Below are 17,186 nucleotides of genomic sequence, written 5' to 3' on the forward strand. Positions count from 1 at the left end.
CTACCCTCTTGCACTGACTCCATCCAGTTTATATCCTTGTGTTCTCCCCAACTGTATACAGTATTTCAAATGTGGTTTCACCAAGGATTTATATAAGAGCAATATCACCTCCATGACTCTGTTAACCATTCCTCTTCCTATGCACTCAAGCATCTTTCTGGCTTTTGCTATCATGTTATCCACTTGTTTGGCCATTTAAGACTATCACATACGATCACCCACAGATCCCCTGCTTCTTTTGTGCTTAGAAGAATTTCACTCTCTAAACTGCACCTCTCCCTTGGGTTTTTTCAGCCTAAATGCATAATTCTGCATTTGTTTAACATTAAATCATAGCTGCCAGACCCTAGACCATTCCTCAAGCTTTGCTAGATTCCTTCTCATGTTTTCCAGTCCTTCCTGTCTACCATGTTGCAGATTTCTGTATAATCAGCAAAAAAATCAAACCTTTCTCGTTAATCCTTTTGCAATGTCTGTCATGAAATTGTTGAAAAGAACACTGCTACTAACATCCCTTTCCTTGGTGTGAACTACATTTACCCTCTTTTGGCTCCCACCCAACTAATTTCTAACCCAGATAGTCGCTTTAGGGCCCATGCCATGGGTGCTCAATTTATATATAAGTTGCCTATGCAGAACAATCTCTAAGGTCTTACTGAAATCCAAATAGACTACATCTAGCTCTTTCTTCTTATCCAATTCTCTGAAGAAATTGATCAGATTTATCTAATAAGATTTACTTCTGGCAAAACCATGCTGCCTCAGATCTTGTTATTTATTGAATTCCCGAAACTGCACTATCCTCTATTTTAGCAACGATTCCATTAATTTGTTCACCACCAGGTTCAGACTAACTAGCCAGTAGTTCCCAGTCTCCTTCTTACTTCCATGTTTGAAAATAGGAACCATATCCATAGTCCTCCGGAACTACTCCCGAATCTAAGGAAGCATTGAAAAGGCTAGCTAGTGAAACTGCCAAAACTTCTGCAAGTTCCTTTAGTACCCTTGGATTTTTCTCATCTACTTTATATCTAGTTAGCTCCTAACGAGTACACTTTCCAGAAAATTGATTAAGGTTCATTTCACTGCCAATCATATTTGTGTTCGTTTTCTATGGTCCTGCACCTAGCCCTTCCACAGTGAATACCGAACAGAAATATTTGTTAAGCAATTTTACTTTTTCTTCATCAGCCTCTATGTATTCCTCCCCTTCACCTCTGAGTCTCATGATGCCACTTTTACATTTCCTCTTCTCACTAACATATCTAAAAATGACTGGTCCCCCTGTTTTAACTGTATTTGCTATTTTTTCTTCCATTCATTTCTTTGTTTTCCTGACTACTTTCTCAAGTTTCTCCTAGCTTTTCCAGATATTATCACCAGTCTTCCTCTTTCTGTGATCTCTTATAGTTTCTGAATGCTAACCTTTTTTCCTTACCTTTTCAGCTATTTCTTTATAAAACCATTGTAGCCTCTTTTTTTCTCTTTCCTTTATCTACTTTTCTAACAAAAGGGTTAGTTTTCTTTATAATATTTTCTTTTAGTTTTGCACAGTGCTCTTCTACTTAGCACTTCCCTTAGATTTTTACATCCAACTGACGACTTCTTAAGGTACTTACCCATTTTAACAAAGTTAGTTTTCTTGAAGTCTAGGACCTTGCCTTTGAATGAACCGTCATCTCTTGTGCTTTAATACTGAACTACACCATTCTGTGATCACTAGATCCCAGATGATTATCCACTACATCATCAAAAACACTTTTCCCATTGGTAAGTATCAGATCCAATATCAGATCCAACATCTGGCAAATTTAAATTTTCTAGTAATAGTACCTCTACTTTCATAGCAATTTTGTGAATATCCTCCAGTAAATCTCTATTTATTTCTTCTGTCTGCAATGAAGCTCTGTATATTACACTAATTTAAATTGATTTTCCATTCCCTCTTTTCAGATTAACCCACAGTGTTTCATGCTTGCCTCGTAAGCACTACAATTCCATTGTTTTAATATTCTTTTTTAAATATAGTTCCTCTCCTCCTCCCTTTCTTCCTACATGGTCCTTCCTGAATACATTATATCCTAGTATAACTATATCACAGTCATGGGTTTCCATGTACCACAGCCTGTACATCCAAGTCAGCTACTTCCATGACTGCCTCTAGATCCAAGACTTTCTTTCCCATATTATGAACATTAATGTATATAGCTTTCCATTTGTTACCTTTTTTCCCCCCATTTCTATGAATATTTAATGTTTTAATTACATGAGGACTTTTTTTTGTTTGTAATGATTTTTATTAAAGTTTTAGAAGAGACATACAGCAATTGAAAACAATTGAGGGTCAAACCAGCAAGCATACATAAGCCAAGAACCCCCATTATGAACGTAAACTGGAACAATACTGTACACTCTTACATAATAATTTCAGCAATATACAATAGACATCAAGGCAACAAGGCAAAGACATGCCAACCCGCCCTCCCCTTTCCCTACCTCCCCCCCCCCAACCCCACCTGTCCATCATCCCTCCCCCCTCCCACTCCGCTCAGGGGGTTACCTGTCCAATCAGCAGGTAACGAACAACCCGTGGTAATATATATAGGGGAATAGACCTGTAATCTCTGGAGCACCGTCCCCAGATCACCAATCAGGAGACTACCCGTTAAGGAGAAGAGATAGAGATATATATATATGTGGTCTCCCTAGTAAGCATATTCAGGAAAGAACCCACTGAAAATTATGAAAAGTCAGCGCAGTATTGTGCACCCAGAACTGGTGGAGCACCCCAAACTCAACTATCAGGTTACTGAGCCAAATCAGAGGCATTTAAAGATAAAGTCTGAAGAATTGGAGACCAAACTTTGCGAAGCTTGGTCTGCTGGGCCTGTGAAGTCGCCGGAAACGATTTACGCTCCAGTAGATAGAGTTCCAACATGGCGTCCTTCCATTCGCGCATAGATGGGGGCGTTGAGGAGATCCAATGGCGTAGAATAATTTTAAGGGCCGTCAAACGGCCTTTATGTAGTAGTAAAATCCTCGGTGTTCGTGCAGCCGCAGGCGAATGGTGAATCCCCAGCAAACAAAAGCTCGCTGAGAAGGGCTCTGAAAAGGATTGGGATAACATAGTCCAAAATTGTTGAATTACCACACAGTCCCATAAACAATGTAACAAAGAGGCATTGATCTGCGAACATTTTGGGCATGACCCTGACTGAGCAATCCCAGCAAGGAAAGCCCTCCTTGGCCAAAAATACATCCTGTGAAGCACCCTGAAGTGTAACTCTCGCAAGTACACACTCAGGACTGCTTGCTGAACAACTCGGGCGCTTTGTAGCATGGCCTTGGTTGTAATCTCACATCCTAGATCAGTGGACCAGGCAGCGGAACTACCAGCATATATAGTATAACGAGAGGACTCATGCAAGTATTTATGATACATAGATAATTTGACCACCTTAAGGCCACTGAGATGAATACATCTCTGAAAAGGACCATTAGTTATCGCCCTTGTGCAGGACAACCCCAGGCGCCGGATGTAACTGCGGATTTGTAAGTAGGTAAGATAATCAGAGAAACAAAAGCCCAAATTAGTACAGCAATATGGGAATGAGTGAATATGACTAGTTTGTAAATCCATGAATGGAAGCAAATCCACAATTCCTTTTTCATGTAATTTGGTCAAAGTTTTGATAGGTATACCTGCTGGCAAGTCTGGGTTATGCAGCAACGGTAAACAATACGATACCTTCCAGTCAAGATGCAAGAAATGTCTAAGATATTTCCAACAAGTCCGCATTCCCCTTAGAACTAAACTTTGGGAGATACTCCGAGGGATGTTGTCCCCAGTACAATGCAATAAATAAGCTAGATGTCTCGGAAGGTATGCTGCCTGTTCCAGCCGTAAAATTTCCGAAGAGCTACTATAACCCAGCCATTCCCGCAAGGTAGGCAGTAAGCAGGCAATATTGTAATATCTTAGATTCGCTACCCCCAAACCACCCTCTGATTTAGGCGCTAGCAACGTAGTAAAAGCAATCCTGGCCTTTTTGTAATTCCAGAAAAAAGCACCCAAGAGCTTATATAACATACGTATGTCCTTGGATTTCAGATAAAAGGGAACCATCTGCAAAATGTAGAGAAGTTTAGGAAGCAGTATCATGTTTACCAATGCTATTCTACCTGAAAGTGAGAGGGGGAGTGGTTTCCAACTTTGCAGTTTGGAATGGAAGGTTTTCCATAATGGAGTAATATTACAACTGTACCATCAAGCTAGGTGGAGAGAACATTGCCCAAATGTCATCTTGGAGTGAGTTTCCTCTCTCCGTCGGTCCTCAGTTCTTCACAAGAGACCACTGTTCTGTTCGTACGTCTCACATTGAATGTCAAAGAGGCCCCTAACCCCCTACACCAATACCTAACCCTCACCTTGAGTTACTAGGTGGGCCTACTATAGGGTTACAAATACCTATCTAGGGAGAGGACACTATGGCTAGCCTCTCTCTCTCTCTCTCTCTCTCTCTCTCTCTCTCTCTCTCTCTCTCTCTCTCTCTCTCCCCCTCCCCCTCCCCCCCCACCCTAACTCCTCCTCTTTTCCAAATTTGCATCACACCATACAATATGGTGCTATCACATGCGTTAATGGGGCTTAACACATGCAAAAATGCCTTAGCACATTTTGATAAATGATTCCCTTTGCTAGTTTCTTGACACATTTTATTTCCTTCTTAAAGTTATTTCTTTAACTCCAAGCTCGCATTAAAAAAAAACCAAACTTCATGTAACGAGCAGCATGAAAGTGAGCCCTTTGACTGTGGCATAATTGATGCAGTCTTGTAGACGAACCTAATATTTATTTATTTTTATTTATTTAACAGCTTTTCTATACCGACATTAGAATGCACATCATATCGGTTTACTAATAGGCCTACTCCAGCAATAGGCCTATTAGTAAACCAACTAATACAGCAGTCAAACACACCTTGTAGCGGGAAAGTCTGGAGCTTCACCTATACCAGCCACCTTCCCCTCAAGTTGAGTGCTTGGGTTCTGGTGGCTGGCAGGACTCAGGTGGGTCCCTAGGGCGGTAAAGAGAGCAAGTGTCCAAGGGCATGCCGGAGTTGGCACAGGCAGCAAGCTGGAGGCATGGAGACAGGCCAAATATGGGGCAGGAAGAGGGCAAATGTGATTAGGTCCAAGCAAGAGGCCAGGTCCAGACTGCAGGCAAATGTGGTCAGGTTCAAGCATGAGCTCATTACCGGAAAATTGGACCAGGATGGACAAACACACATGGAGACACTGGACAAGACAAGGGGGAGTGGATGAGGCAAGGCAAGATAAACTGGACAAGACGAGGCTGGATGAGGCTGGATGCGGCAAGATGAGGCAAGGCAGGACAATCAGGAACACAGGAGCAACAAGCACTACAGAGGTAGAAGACCTGTTGATGAAGCAAGGAAGGGAGGCATGGCTGGGCTTTAAATACGCAGCCATGCTGAGTTCATCATTCAGCACCTTCTGAGTCTTCCCGCTGCGAGGTCTTTCGCTCCCAAACTGTGGCATGTGCACACCTAAGGCTGGCACGGAGGAGAAGCATCCTTATGAGTTCATGCCGCGGAAGCAAAGTTTGGCAAAAGGGTGTCTGGCAGCATTCTAGGTGAGTGAGGCAGCACATGGGGTCAACCCACAAACTGCGAACCCTAACACTTCACAATTGAGTTTGACCTAGCTAGTGAGGTCTTCTTGCCAGCCAGCTTGAAATGTTGTTCTTCCAGGCACAAAATAACAGCCTTGTATATACACACTAAATACTATCACTACCTGGGACATGATCATTATGTCCCCAATTTTGAGCATTGCGCCAAAAAGCAAGAAATTACAGGCCATACAAAATGAGAGACCTGCAGCCTACGTCTTTGAAACTACAGATAAGAAAAGGTGAGGAGTTGAGGAAAGAGAGCCGCATCTTTTCAACAAGTGATCCTCTTCAAGAGATGGGAGGCACCCTTCCAAAAGGTATTAATACTCCAAAAAAGGAGAAAGGGTTCTGCTTCATTGATTCCTATGTGCAGAAGAAACTGGCTAGTATGTACACCTTCAGTTGCCAACTGTGTAAACACCATGCCTTATGGCTTCATTGCCTTCTCAAGAGGCTACAACCTAGATATCCCATTCTGTGCAGAATACTACTTCTATGTGGCACTCAATGTAGAAAACATGCTTGATGAAAAATCAGGAATGCCGTTCTGCACAAAGCACACTGTCTGAGCAGAAAGTGGTACTGTAAACAAAAAACTTACTAGTGAAATAAAATGTAAAGCCAAATTGAGAAAACAAATTCACTTTATGTAATGTACATGTTAATGACCATCATAAAAATGCCAAAGGACTGCATCAATATCTTTAATGACTTGTGTCTCCACTAGTGTGTAGGGTTTAATCATTGGTCATTTAAAAAAAATGTCATGTGCCATTTTTGCAAAAATGTTTTTGAGATTTTTTTAGAATGCAATTAAAATGCTTTAGAATAATTTGAGTTAAAAAATAATTAAACTAACGTGTTATGTGAAAAAAATCATATATTTATACGAATAAATATTTTTACCTAAGACAACCCTCATATGTGAGCCAACATGCACGTATTTAAAACGTGTTTCGCGTAGCGTTCAATGTTAAGAATCACTTTTTCCAAAAACAAGTGAACGGCTCACTGACATATTGATTATATGGATTACATGGAGGGAGCACTGGATGGCCGGTGCCATCTTTAAAAATGGCGCGGGCCATCCAGTGCTCCTACCATGTGACAGGGGCCGGCCAATGGCACGGATACCCTGTCACATGGTAAGGGCAAAGGGCCATCGGCGCCATTTTGATTAGTGGCAGCCGACGGCTCGGGGGCGGGAGATCGCTCCCGGGACCCCCACTGGACCACCAGGTACCTGTAAAAAGTTTTTAGGGGGGTCGGGAGGGTGGGGGAAGCTAAGGGATTAGTTTTAAAGGATTGGGGTGGGTTTAGGGGTTATTTTTGTGTGCCATTTTCCCCGCCCTCCCCCAAAACGATAAGAGAACCCCCATGAACAATATCGTGGGATTTTCCTATCGTTTTGGAGGAGCCCCTGATTTCTGATGATTTTGAAAATATCGATGATATTTTCAAGCGTCCAAAGCCCGATTCACATCCCTAATTCGTATAAATATATCATTTTTTTCACATACCTCGTGGTTTAATTATTTTTGAACTGTTATTGAGTTACCACAGATTTACCCAGTTTTCATATTGAAGTTTGAATAATTTGAGACACTTAACTTTCACAGCTGCACTGATGAGGTGCAAAGCAGACAAATAAAGTCTGCTTAAGAAGTAATGCATTGTTATATCATTTTCAAAGAGATGGTTTACAATGATACTGCAGTTTCTATTTTATCTTATTTAGATTTTGCTGATAGTCCTTTTATGGACAGGATATAAGAACAATTTTGAACACTTATCATTATCCCCGAAGAAGAGAGTGACCTCCTCTCAAAATGTTGCAACATTGGATGTTTATTTCAGCAACACTTTAGGTTGTGCATGGACTTTAGAATATTCCCAAGTGGCAACACTCCAACCAGTTTCTGCCTATTGCCAAATGGCAGTGAAGAATTTGATTGCTTTTCAACATCCAAACCAGCATCTAATCAGCACAACTGTGAAAGATAAGTGCCTCAATTTATTCTAAAGCATTTTAAATGCATTAAAAAAATATCTAAAAATGTTTTTTCAAAAATGTTACAGTGGTATCATGCATAGTACATTTTTTCAAATGACCAATGATTAAACCCTACACGGAAGTGGAGACACAAGTCATTAAAGATATTGATGTAGGCCCTCGGCATGTTTATAAAGGGTCATTAAACATGTGCATTACATAAAGTGAAATATTTTTCTCTAGTTGAGCAGAAAGTGGTGCAGACATCAGTACATACACTTTCTATGGAAAATGAACAGCAAACATAGAAAAAACAGTCAGTGCAAGAAAGGGCACAGCTTAAAAAAAACAGCGGTCTTACAGACAATATCTGAAATCAACCAGCAGTGATGGTACAAGGGTCAGAGGACTCTTCCCCATGTCCTTCCTCAAGAATCCTTCAACAAACAAAGGGGGTGATTCATCAAGCCACAGTAGGTCTATGTTAAACAGCATATATTGCACGATACAACCCTATTGTGTGATATTTGCGATAATTTGCATAAATTCAGCAAAATTCCCTCCCTTATTTCAATGAATTGTTTGCATGTGATTTGCATGCATAGGTAATCTTATGTAAATAAAATAATGTGGCTGACTTAAAAATGTATCTAATAGTACTATGCAAGAGGCAAATATTAAGTGAAATGTTAATGACACACTAAGACATGATTGATCATTCAATAATTTTAAGCAGTCTGATTATATTATACTAGATAATTGTAAATGAGTAAACAAAGACCATCAGAATTATGCCTCAGACAGCATACATAACTTATTATGCTCCTATGTCTGATTCATGGCAAATTTCAATCACTGGGTCTTCCATAATTTTTTAAGAATTTTCTGCTGGTTGCATGTAAAAGCTTGATAGAATCATTGGAGAAACACAGTTGTTGGACTTGAAAAATATATATATTTGATTATCTAACTTATATCCAAGCTGACCATCCCTGTCACTGGTCCAGCATTTCGAAATAACCATTTCTTCATCAGGGATAATGTAGGTTGATTAGAATATCCAATGGTTACTATATGTTCTTAGAATGCCGTTCAAAATAATCTCTTCTAAAGGGACAAAATGTCACCTAGATAAATATTTATTCTCCAGAGTTCTGAAAAACAAAACAAAGTTCTTTATTTCCTGATATATGATTGAATCTTTAAGATTATATACATATACTAAAATCATATATCCTCTTTGATGTTTATACATAAAAGGGTAGATTTTAAAAAATTGCGCGATCGCGTACTTTTGTTTGTGCACCAGGCGCAAACAAAAGTATACTGGATTTTATAAGATACGCGCGTAGCCGTGCATATCTTATAAAATCCGGGGTCGGCACGCGCAAGGGGGATGCACATTTGTGCAAACTGCGCGCGCCGAGCCCAGCGCGCGCTGCCTGTTCCCTCCGACGCCGCTCCGATTTCGCAGCGGCCTCGGAGGGAACTTTCCTTCGCCCTCCCCCCACCTTCCCCTCCCTTCCCCTACCTAACCCACCCCCCCCGGCCCTATCTAACCCCCCCTTACCTTTATTCCACGATTTACGCCTGCGAAAAGCAGACGTAAATCTGCGCGCGTCGGCCGGCTGCCCCGCTCCGTATTCCGGTCCCGGGGGCTGGTCAGGAGGCCGCAGCCACGCCCCCGGGCTGAAACCACGCCCCGCATCGCTGCCCCCCAAACGCCACGTCACGCCCCCGGAATGCCGCGTCATTCGGCCACGCCCCGACACGCCCCCTCCCGCCCCTTTTAAAAAACCCCGGGACTTATGCGCGCCCTGGGGCTCTGCGCGCGCCGGCGGCCTATGCAAAATAGGCGCACCGGCGCACGAGGGCCCTGCGCGAGTAAATCCGCCCGGATTTACGTGCGCAGGGCATTTAAAATCCGCCCCAAAGCTTCTGAAATAATAACATAAATGTTTGACACATCATTATGGTATTATTAAGCTAAGAAAAGATTTATCATGCTATCCAATACGATAATGAAATAGTTCCTTAGTTCACTAACTGTGCAACTCTTCAGAGCTAGGCAGGAAGGCACAGGGTCATTGTTTTTAGAAGGACTCCTGTTGAAATGCTGCTATCAGAGAAGGTTCAAATTAAATGAAACTACAATGAACTTTTGTCAGGATCAAGTTAGAAAACCTGGCTATAAGGATTGGAGTCTGATGTCATCGTTGCAAAATATATTGTTAAGTGGTGAACTGTACCTCTCCTTTATTACTGAAGATCAGCTCATGCTCAACGGTGTTACTGAGCAATTGCATCCTTGCCAGCTGCTTCCGTCACATGAGCTGGAATAAAATGACAGCATTATTATATCTTACTCGATGGTGTGGTCTCTGTGGTAATGAATAATGTAGTGATGAAAGACTCGAATACTGTGAAAGTGAATTTTCAAATGAATTGTGACAGGCTTTTGCTCAAGAAACAAGCATGAAATAAACATAATTTTAGATAAAGAAAAAAGTGCAACTCTCACTTATATAATCGTGTTAGAATCTAGCTATCTTTCCAGAATCCCCGGCTTCAGATGCTCACTGTGCTGCAGGGAACCACCAGGGCATTCCCTGATACATATGTGACTAAGACTTGGCGGAGGAATGCGCAGGCATACGTCTTCATCAGCACACAATTCTGCACACATTGGAGGGAGAGCTGGGCGTTTGACCTGAAGATGATGTCACATGCTCCCGACTACTTAGTTTGCCTGAACCTGGACTTTTTGCCCTGGTAACAGGTTCCTTAATCTGTTCCTGGTCCTTGCTGTGCGCCTGTTTTTCGATTTTACCTGTTTGCTACCTGCTTTGACCTTGGATTATTCTGGATTCTGCCTGCCTTGGCCCTGGACTGTTACTACATTCTCCTTGCTTGCTGTGACCCTTGACCCCAGACCAGTTATTGGATTCTCCTTGCTTGCTGTCTGCAATGACCCCGGATTGTGTTGGATCTTGCTTGCATTCTGTTTGTCTTTTGGACTCTGCTGCTGCATTCTTCAGTTCAGCTTGGTTCCTGTCTCTGGCTCAGCCTGGTTCCTGTCTTTGGTTCAGCCTGGTTGCTGTTTTTGACTTGGACTGGTTCTGGTCTTCAGTTGTGCTCCAGGCTTCAGTTGAGCTGTGCATTGTGCAAGCCTTCGGCCTTGTTACATGTCCATCAGTCTTGTTTCAAGCCATCAGCCTTGCTCTTGTTAGTTCTCTGCTTCAGCTTTTCTTTATCAAGCCTTCAGCTATACATCCTGCCTTTGTACAGACTCGTGGACTCTGTCTGGTCCTTGTCAGGAGGTGCTCGCCTGCCATTGGTGCAGGTCTTGGGCCTTGCCTTGAGATTGCACCGTGGCACAGGAGCTCAAGCATTTGCTGTTCCTGTTCATCAGTCCGAAAGGGCTTCAGAGTAGCTGGAGAGCTACCCCCAGGAACCAGCAGAGGGCTGCCTGGCCCTGACAGTTTGACAAGGCCATGAGCTTGGTTAACATGTCTCTGCAATGGGCCATCACTGCTTTAAGCCACCAGCTGCAGGAGGAAAAACAGAATTGATTGGTCTCCTGCACCAGTTCATGTCACAGACTGAGCAGCAGTTTGATCAAGTAAAAGATTCATTATGGACCATGTCTCAGTGCCTAGACATGATACAAGTCCCATATCTACCTCCTGCTCTAATGCTTGCCCTGGGGGGTCCTGCACTGGCACCCATCCAGGCTGTGGAACTCATGATTCAACTTCCTCCACCTCCAAGGCATAGTGGCGATCTTAAGGGGTGCAGAGGATTTCTCAGTGTCTACAAGATGCAGTTTGAACTTGTTTTTTTTCTGACCATGTTAAGATTACCTATATTCTTTCCTTGTTGGATGGACCTGCTCTCGCCTGCGCTTCTCCCTCATGGGAACAAGATGATGTACTTCTCAGAAGTCTGGATAACTTCACGCAACAATTTTGCTTGATCTTTGACCGGTCCAGACGTGTTTTCTTCAACTGCCATGGAACTTCTTTGTTTCCATCAAGGTACGTGCTCAGTTAGCGAGTACACAGTTGAATTTCATACCCTAGTCTCTGAACTCGGATGGGGCAAAGATAGCCAAATTACCATTTCCTGGCAAGGTCTGTCCAGAAGAATAAAAGATGAATTAGCAGCTCGGGTCCTTCCTCTATCCCTCAAAGCACTTATTGCCCTGGCTATTCGCATAGATATAAGGTTTCTAGAACAAGCTTATGAAAAAAAGAATTCCCAGCAGACTGCTCCTGTGGTTGCTGGACGTCCATATTCCCTGCAGATTATCTCAGAACCTTTGAGGGTGACGCATGCAAAGAACCTATGCAATTGGGTAATACCCAACTCTCACTTGACGAGAAACAAAAGTGAAAAGCAAACAACCTTTGTCTCTACTGTACTGCATCAGACCATCTTGTCAGTTGGTGTTCCCTGAAACTGGAAAATTCTGTATAAAGAAGTCTTGTTGGGAAGGTAGCCTTCCATCCTCCTGCTTCCTTTTGACAGCTAATAATACCAGTGTGTCTCTCCTTCGGAAAACACACAGTTCAGACTAAAGACTTAGTAGACTCTGGAGCTGGGGGCAACCTTATCCAGGAGTCACTGCTATGTCAATATGGTTGCCCTACTACCAGTTTAACCACCCCTTGTGTCATTTCATCTGTTTATGGAGAGCCTATACCTGGTCATAAGAACATAAGAAAATGTCATACTGGGTCAGACCAAGGGTCCATCAAGCCCAGCATCCTGTTTCCAAGAGTGGCCAATCCAGGCCATAAGAACCTGGCAAGTACCCAAAAACTAAGTCTATTCCATGTAACCATTGCTAATGGCAGTGGCTATTCTCTAAGTGAACTTAATAGCAGGTAATGGACTTCTCCTCCAAGAACTTATCCAATCCTTTTTTAAACACAGCTATACTAACTGAACTAACCACGTCCTCTGGCAACAACTTCCAGAGTTTAATTGTGCGTTGAGTGACGAAGAACTTTCTCCGATTAGTTTTAAATGTGCCACATGCTAACTTCATGGAGTGCCCCCTAGTCTTTCTATTATCTGAAAGACTAAATAACTGATTCACATCTACCCATTCTAGACCTCTCATGATTTTAAACACCTCTATCATATCCCCCCTCAGCCGTCTCTTCTCCAAGCTGAAAAGTCCTAACCTCTTTATCTTTCCTCATAGGGGAGCTGTTCCGTTCCCCTTATCATTTTGGTCGCCCTTCTCTGTACCTTCTCCATCGCAATTATATCTTTTTTGAGATGCGGCGACCAGAATTGCCTATTCATCAGTCTGAAAGGGCTTCGGAGTGGCTGGAGGCTACCCCAGGAACTAGCAGAGGGCTGCTAGAATCTTGATTGCAACAGAACTACTGGTAGTCATATAAGTGGGATAAAGATACAAAAAGATGAAAAATGATTAGAAAAACTCTCTGTGAGGAAGATACCTTTAAACAGACATCACAAATCTTGTTTAGGCATGTTAACTTCCATGGAGCAGGGCATAATTGCATTGGCTTCTGTTGTCAAAAAGTAGAGAAGAGAAAACTCAAAAGTGTATATTATAAACAGACATGAGCGCAAAACTTGACCCATCTATTACTTTAATTAAAATCTGATAGTCTTTATTTACTCTTAATTCTGCTGGTCTTTATTTACAATTATCTAGTATAAAATAATTAGACTGCTTGAAATTTTTGAGTTATCAATCGTGTCTTAATATGACTTAGAAATTTGGCAGCCATGCTATTTTAACTTCACCTTTTGGGAAAACGTTCCACGCAGGAACATTGAGTCCGTAATGCAGGTCCTAGTGCTCCCATGTTAGACTTAAAACGGTCCACCTATTAAAAACAAATGTGGCTGAAAGTGGTACAAATTGTTGGGGGGTCAAACATGACCCCCCTCCTCACCTCAGGGCTGATACTTGAGGTAGCCCCCAACAACAAAAGTTTAATAATAGCAGATGATTGGGCGATGACATCTCCCCCCAAGCCCAGACAATATAGATTCAATAAATGGGACCCCCTATCCATAAAAAAAAAAAAATAGCCAGCCATTTCAAACCCCCCCCCCCCCCCCCCATATACTGCTTCTCCTCCTCCAACCCCTTACTCCTGGGGGAATTCTGCTCAAAAAAACTTAAAATTCTGCAAACTTTATATTGGTCAAAATAACATAATTTATATGACAGTCTTTAAGTAATTACATTTTAAATTAATACAGAAAAAGTTATTACTTAAAGATGCAGAATTTTAAATATTTTGAGCAGAATTTCCCTAGAAATTCACTGTAAGAGTGTCCCTTCCACTTGCTCTCCCTACTCCCCTGGCCACTTTGCCCTTTCAGGCCCCAACTCCTCCACCTGCCAGTATCTCTCCCCTCCACCTCTAGGTTCAACCCTTTCCACTTTATTGCCAGTCCCAGAGTTTGACACTGTTCTCAGTACTGCCCTTCACATGCTCCTTCTCTCTAATACACATACACACACCCTCATACAGGCTCCCTCACTCTCTCGCACACACACACATCCCCTCATACAGGGCCCTCTCTCTTGCATACACACCCACACAATCTCTCACATATACATCCTCACACAGGCTACCTATGTCTCTCTTTCACGCACCCCTTCACACAGGCTCTGTCTCACACATACACAATCCCTTCACACAGGCTAGCACCCTCAGATACATATGATCCCTTTTTTATACACACGAGCTCCCAATCTCTCACACACATACACACTCCTTCACAATCTCCTCATATAGGATCCCTCTCTCTGAAACCCACACTCAAGCATCCCCCCCCCTCTTACTTACCATGCTCTCTCTCACATCCTCCTTCTTCCCCTCCCCCACACCCCTCCCATCATATAGGCTCCCTCTTTCTGAAACCCTCACTCAAGCATCCCCCCTCTCTTACCTCCCATGCTCTCTCTCACACCCTCCTGCTCTCTCTCACCCTCCCCCACACCCCCTCCCCTCTTATAGGCTCCCTTTCTCTGAAACCCACCCTCAAGCATCCCCCCACTCTCTTACCTCCCATGCTCTCTTTCACACCCTCCCCTTCCCCACACCCCCTCCCCTCTCTCACACCCATTCTCTTTCATCGGGGCCTTTATCTTTGCCGCGAGCGGAGCACAGTCCATTCACGGCACACAGGGGCCTTCCATCTTTGCCATGAACAGCGCGTCGGGGCCTTCATCTTTGCCGCAAACGGAGCGTGTCCCGCAGCACATGCGGGCCTTCGTCTTCGCGCGCTCTGTTCGTGGCATGCCGGGGTCTCCTTTGCTATTTTCTGCGCAGAATTTGGCAATTCTGCAAGGGGGGGGGGGGCGGGAATTCTCTGCAGATTTTCCCCCAGGACTAGGGACCCCTGAATTATAAAAAAATTATTGGGTATAGTGGCACCTCCTTTCCCCCTGAACCCCACAAGTTCATAAAACAATGGAAACATTAATGTAAATAGCTTTCCATATGTTACCCTTTTTCCTCCATTTCTATGGAACTACTTGACTCTATGGCAGCCACAGTCCATGTAACATTGTACGCTCACTTTCACCTTCAATGGATTCTCAGGTTTCAGGGTCACCAACCACGTTACCCAGCCATTGTCATTTCCTGTAAGAATGACTAGCTGAGTTTGTCTTTATCTAACCTGGTGGAGAAACTGTCACAATACAGCCTGCTATGCAGCCCCCCCTGCCAGCAGGTCATCAGCAAGTCTTGCTCACAGCTGCTCTGGTTGCTCTATTGCTGATCCCATGGGGCGGATACTCTAGGCCTGCTTAACCCAGCTTGTCCATTCCTTGCCCTGTCCTGTCCTTGTCCAGCCTTTCCTAGGCCTGTCCTTATCTTGTTCTGCCCAGTCCAGTCCCTTGTATACTATGCTGGCTTTGCCCTTACTTCTGGTCCAAGTCTGCCCTTGATTTCAGCCTTATCTCCAGGCCTGCCTGTATCTAGCTCACAGCCTATGCTTTTGTTCCAGCTTCCAGCCTGTGACATGTTCTGGCAGCAGCCATGCTTCTGGATAAGTCCTGCTGGCCATCGGAACCCAAGGACTGAATCTGCAGGGGAGGAGGCTGGTAGAGGCAGAAGACCCAGTCCTGCCCTACCCCCAAGTTTGGCCTTACTCCTGCTGGGGGAAATTCCATCCCAGCGTGCCTGCTCCTTGACAAACTGCATCAATCTCAGTCAGGGGCTACTATTCTGTCAACTTTAGTACCAAATGGTTTAGACTGCAAATATATTAAACACAGGGGCTGATGCAATATAGTGTGCTCAGCCGAGCGCACTGTATAACCTGCACTCCGACGCGGGTTAAATAGGCGCTAATCCACCCCCTAATGAAATAGGGGGATTGGCGCCTATTTAACCCGCGTCGGATGCGGAGTGAATGCAATAGCGCTCATCACACGCAAATGCATGTGAATGAGGCTAATACTCATTCACGCCACATGCCAAAAAAAAAGAGTGCGTTGCAGACGCACATTTTTGCTCTCAGATATTAACGCCTGCCTGGAGCCCGCGGCGGGGTCGCATTAGCAAGGAGGCGCTAAAGTCGCGCAAGCAACCCTAGCGCCTCCTTGCTAGCACGACCCCCCTAATTTGGGTATTGCATGCTGCCCCCCTTGCGGGCAACCATGCACACGTTAGGAAAGCGGGCGCTGACTTTTCAGCGCCCGCTTTCCGCGCTTTTTATTGCTTTGGCCCCAAAGAGTAGAGAGCCCATACTCTTTCACTCTGCATCCATGGCTCCTGGTCGGTAGGGGGAGAGATCATATCAGAGCAATCTACTAGAACTGAGAGCAGTCTTCAATGCTCAGAGCATTTGCTAGTATTCTATCTGGAAACAAGATTATAATTTGGGAACCTCTGCTCTAAATAAATGGAAATGCTTCTTAAAAATACAAGGACTTTTCAAAGCATTTTGTTTAATCATCTGTATATATTATTTGTACTTTACGTAGGATGTTGCAATTTTGACAAGCAGTAGAAGAAATGTTACGGTTGTTTGCCATGATTCTGTGACATTGCTGGCAGTTTCAAGAGAGGTAAATACTCTTACTTATTCTTCTTAAGATGTGTGTTTTCTTAATTAGACAGCAAGTCTATTAATGAGAAGAGTTCAGCTTAGAGAAGGGAAGGCAGAGCCGTAGCCAAGCAATATGATGCCTATGGCCCAGTGAAAAATTGCTCCCTCGCCCATTACAAACATGACACCATGAGTTGGGAGACTTTGTTAAATGTTTGTGCAGCAATACCCATGGCCAGTGCAAGGGTATTAGGTGCCCTCCACCCCATCACACACAATTAAAATGTATGCATTTATATTTTACATGAAAAAGGACATTCAAAGCACAGTCTTCTGAGGTAAAAATATCACTTATAATATGTATATTATATTGACAAGCACTGCTGTGGTGCCAACCAGAAAACCCTGCAAAAACGCAAGAGGCACTTGGAACTC

At 43.4% G+C, this 17,186-nt stretch overlaps 1 protein-coding gene across 3 annotated transcripts in view; it reads left to right on the plus strand.

Moving 5' to 3' along the window:
- LOC115091938 overlaps window positions 1-17,186 on the plus strand; it is a 268,754-nt gene that overhangs the window by 134,528 nt on the left and 117,040 nt on the right. For 2 of the 3 annotated variants that reach the window (XM_029602303.1, XM_029602304.1), the window contains exon 1: window positions 16,686-16,770. Coding sequence is in view for 1 of the 3 variants with exons in the window: in XM_029602302.1 (XP_029458162.1) it covers window positions 16,687-16,770 (84 nt within the window). In the remaining 2 variants the exon portion in view is untranslated. Of the gene's footprint in view, window positions 1-16,685; window positions 16,771-17,186 lie in introns of those variants that run through there. The other variant, XM_029602302.1, reaches the window with a different exon arrangement.

Source organism: Rhinatrema bivittatum, chromosome 5 (genome assembly GCF_901001135.1).
Source record: "Rhinatrema bivittatum chromosome 5, aRhiBiv1.1, whole genome shotgun sequence".
In the NCBI taxonomy this organism is placed as follows: Eukaryota; Metazoa; Chordata; class Amphibia; order Gymnophiona; family Rhinatrematidae; genus Rhinatrema; species Rhinatrema bivittatum.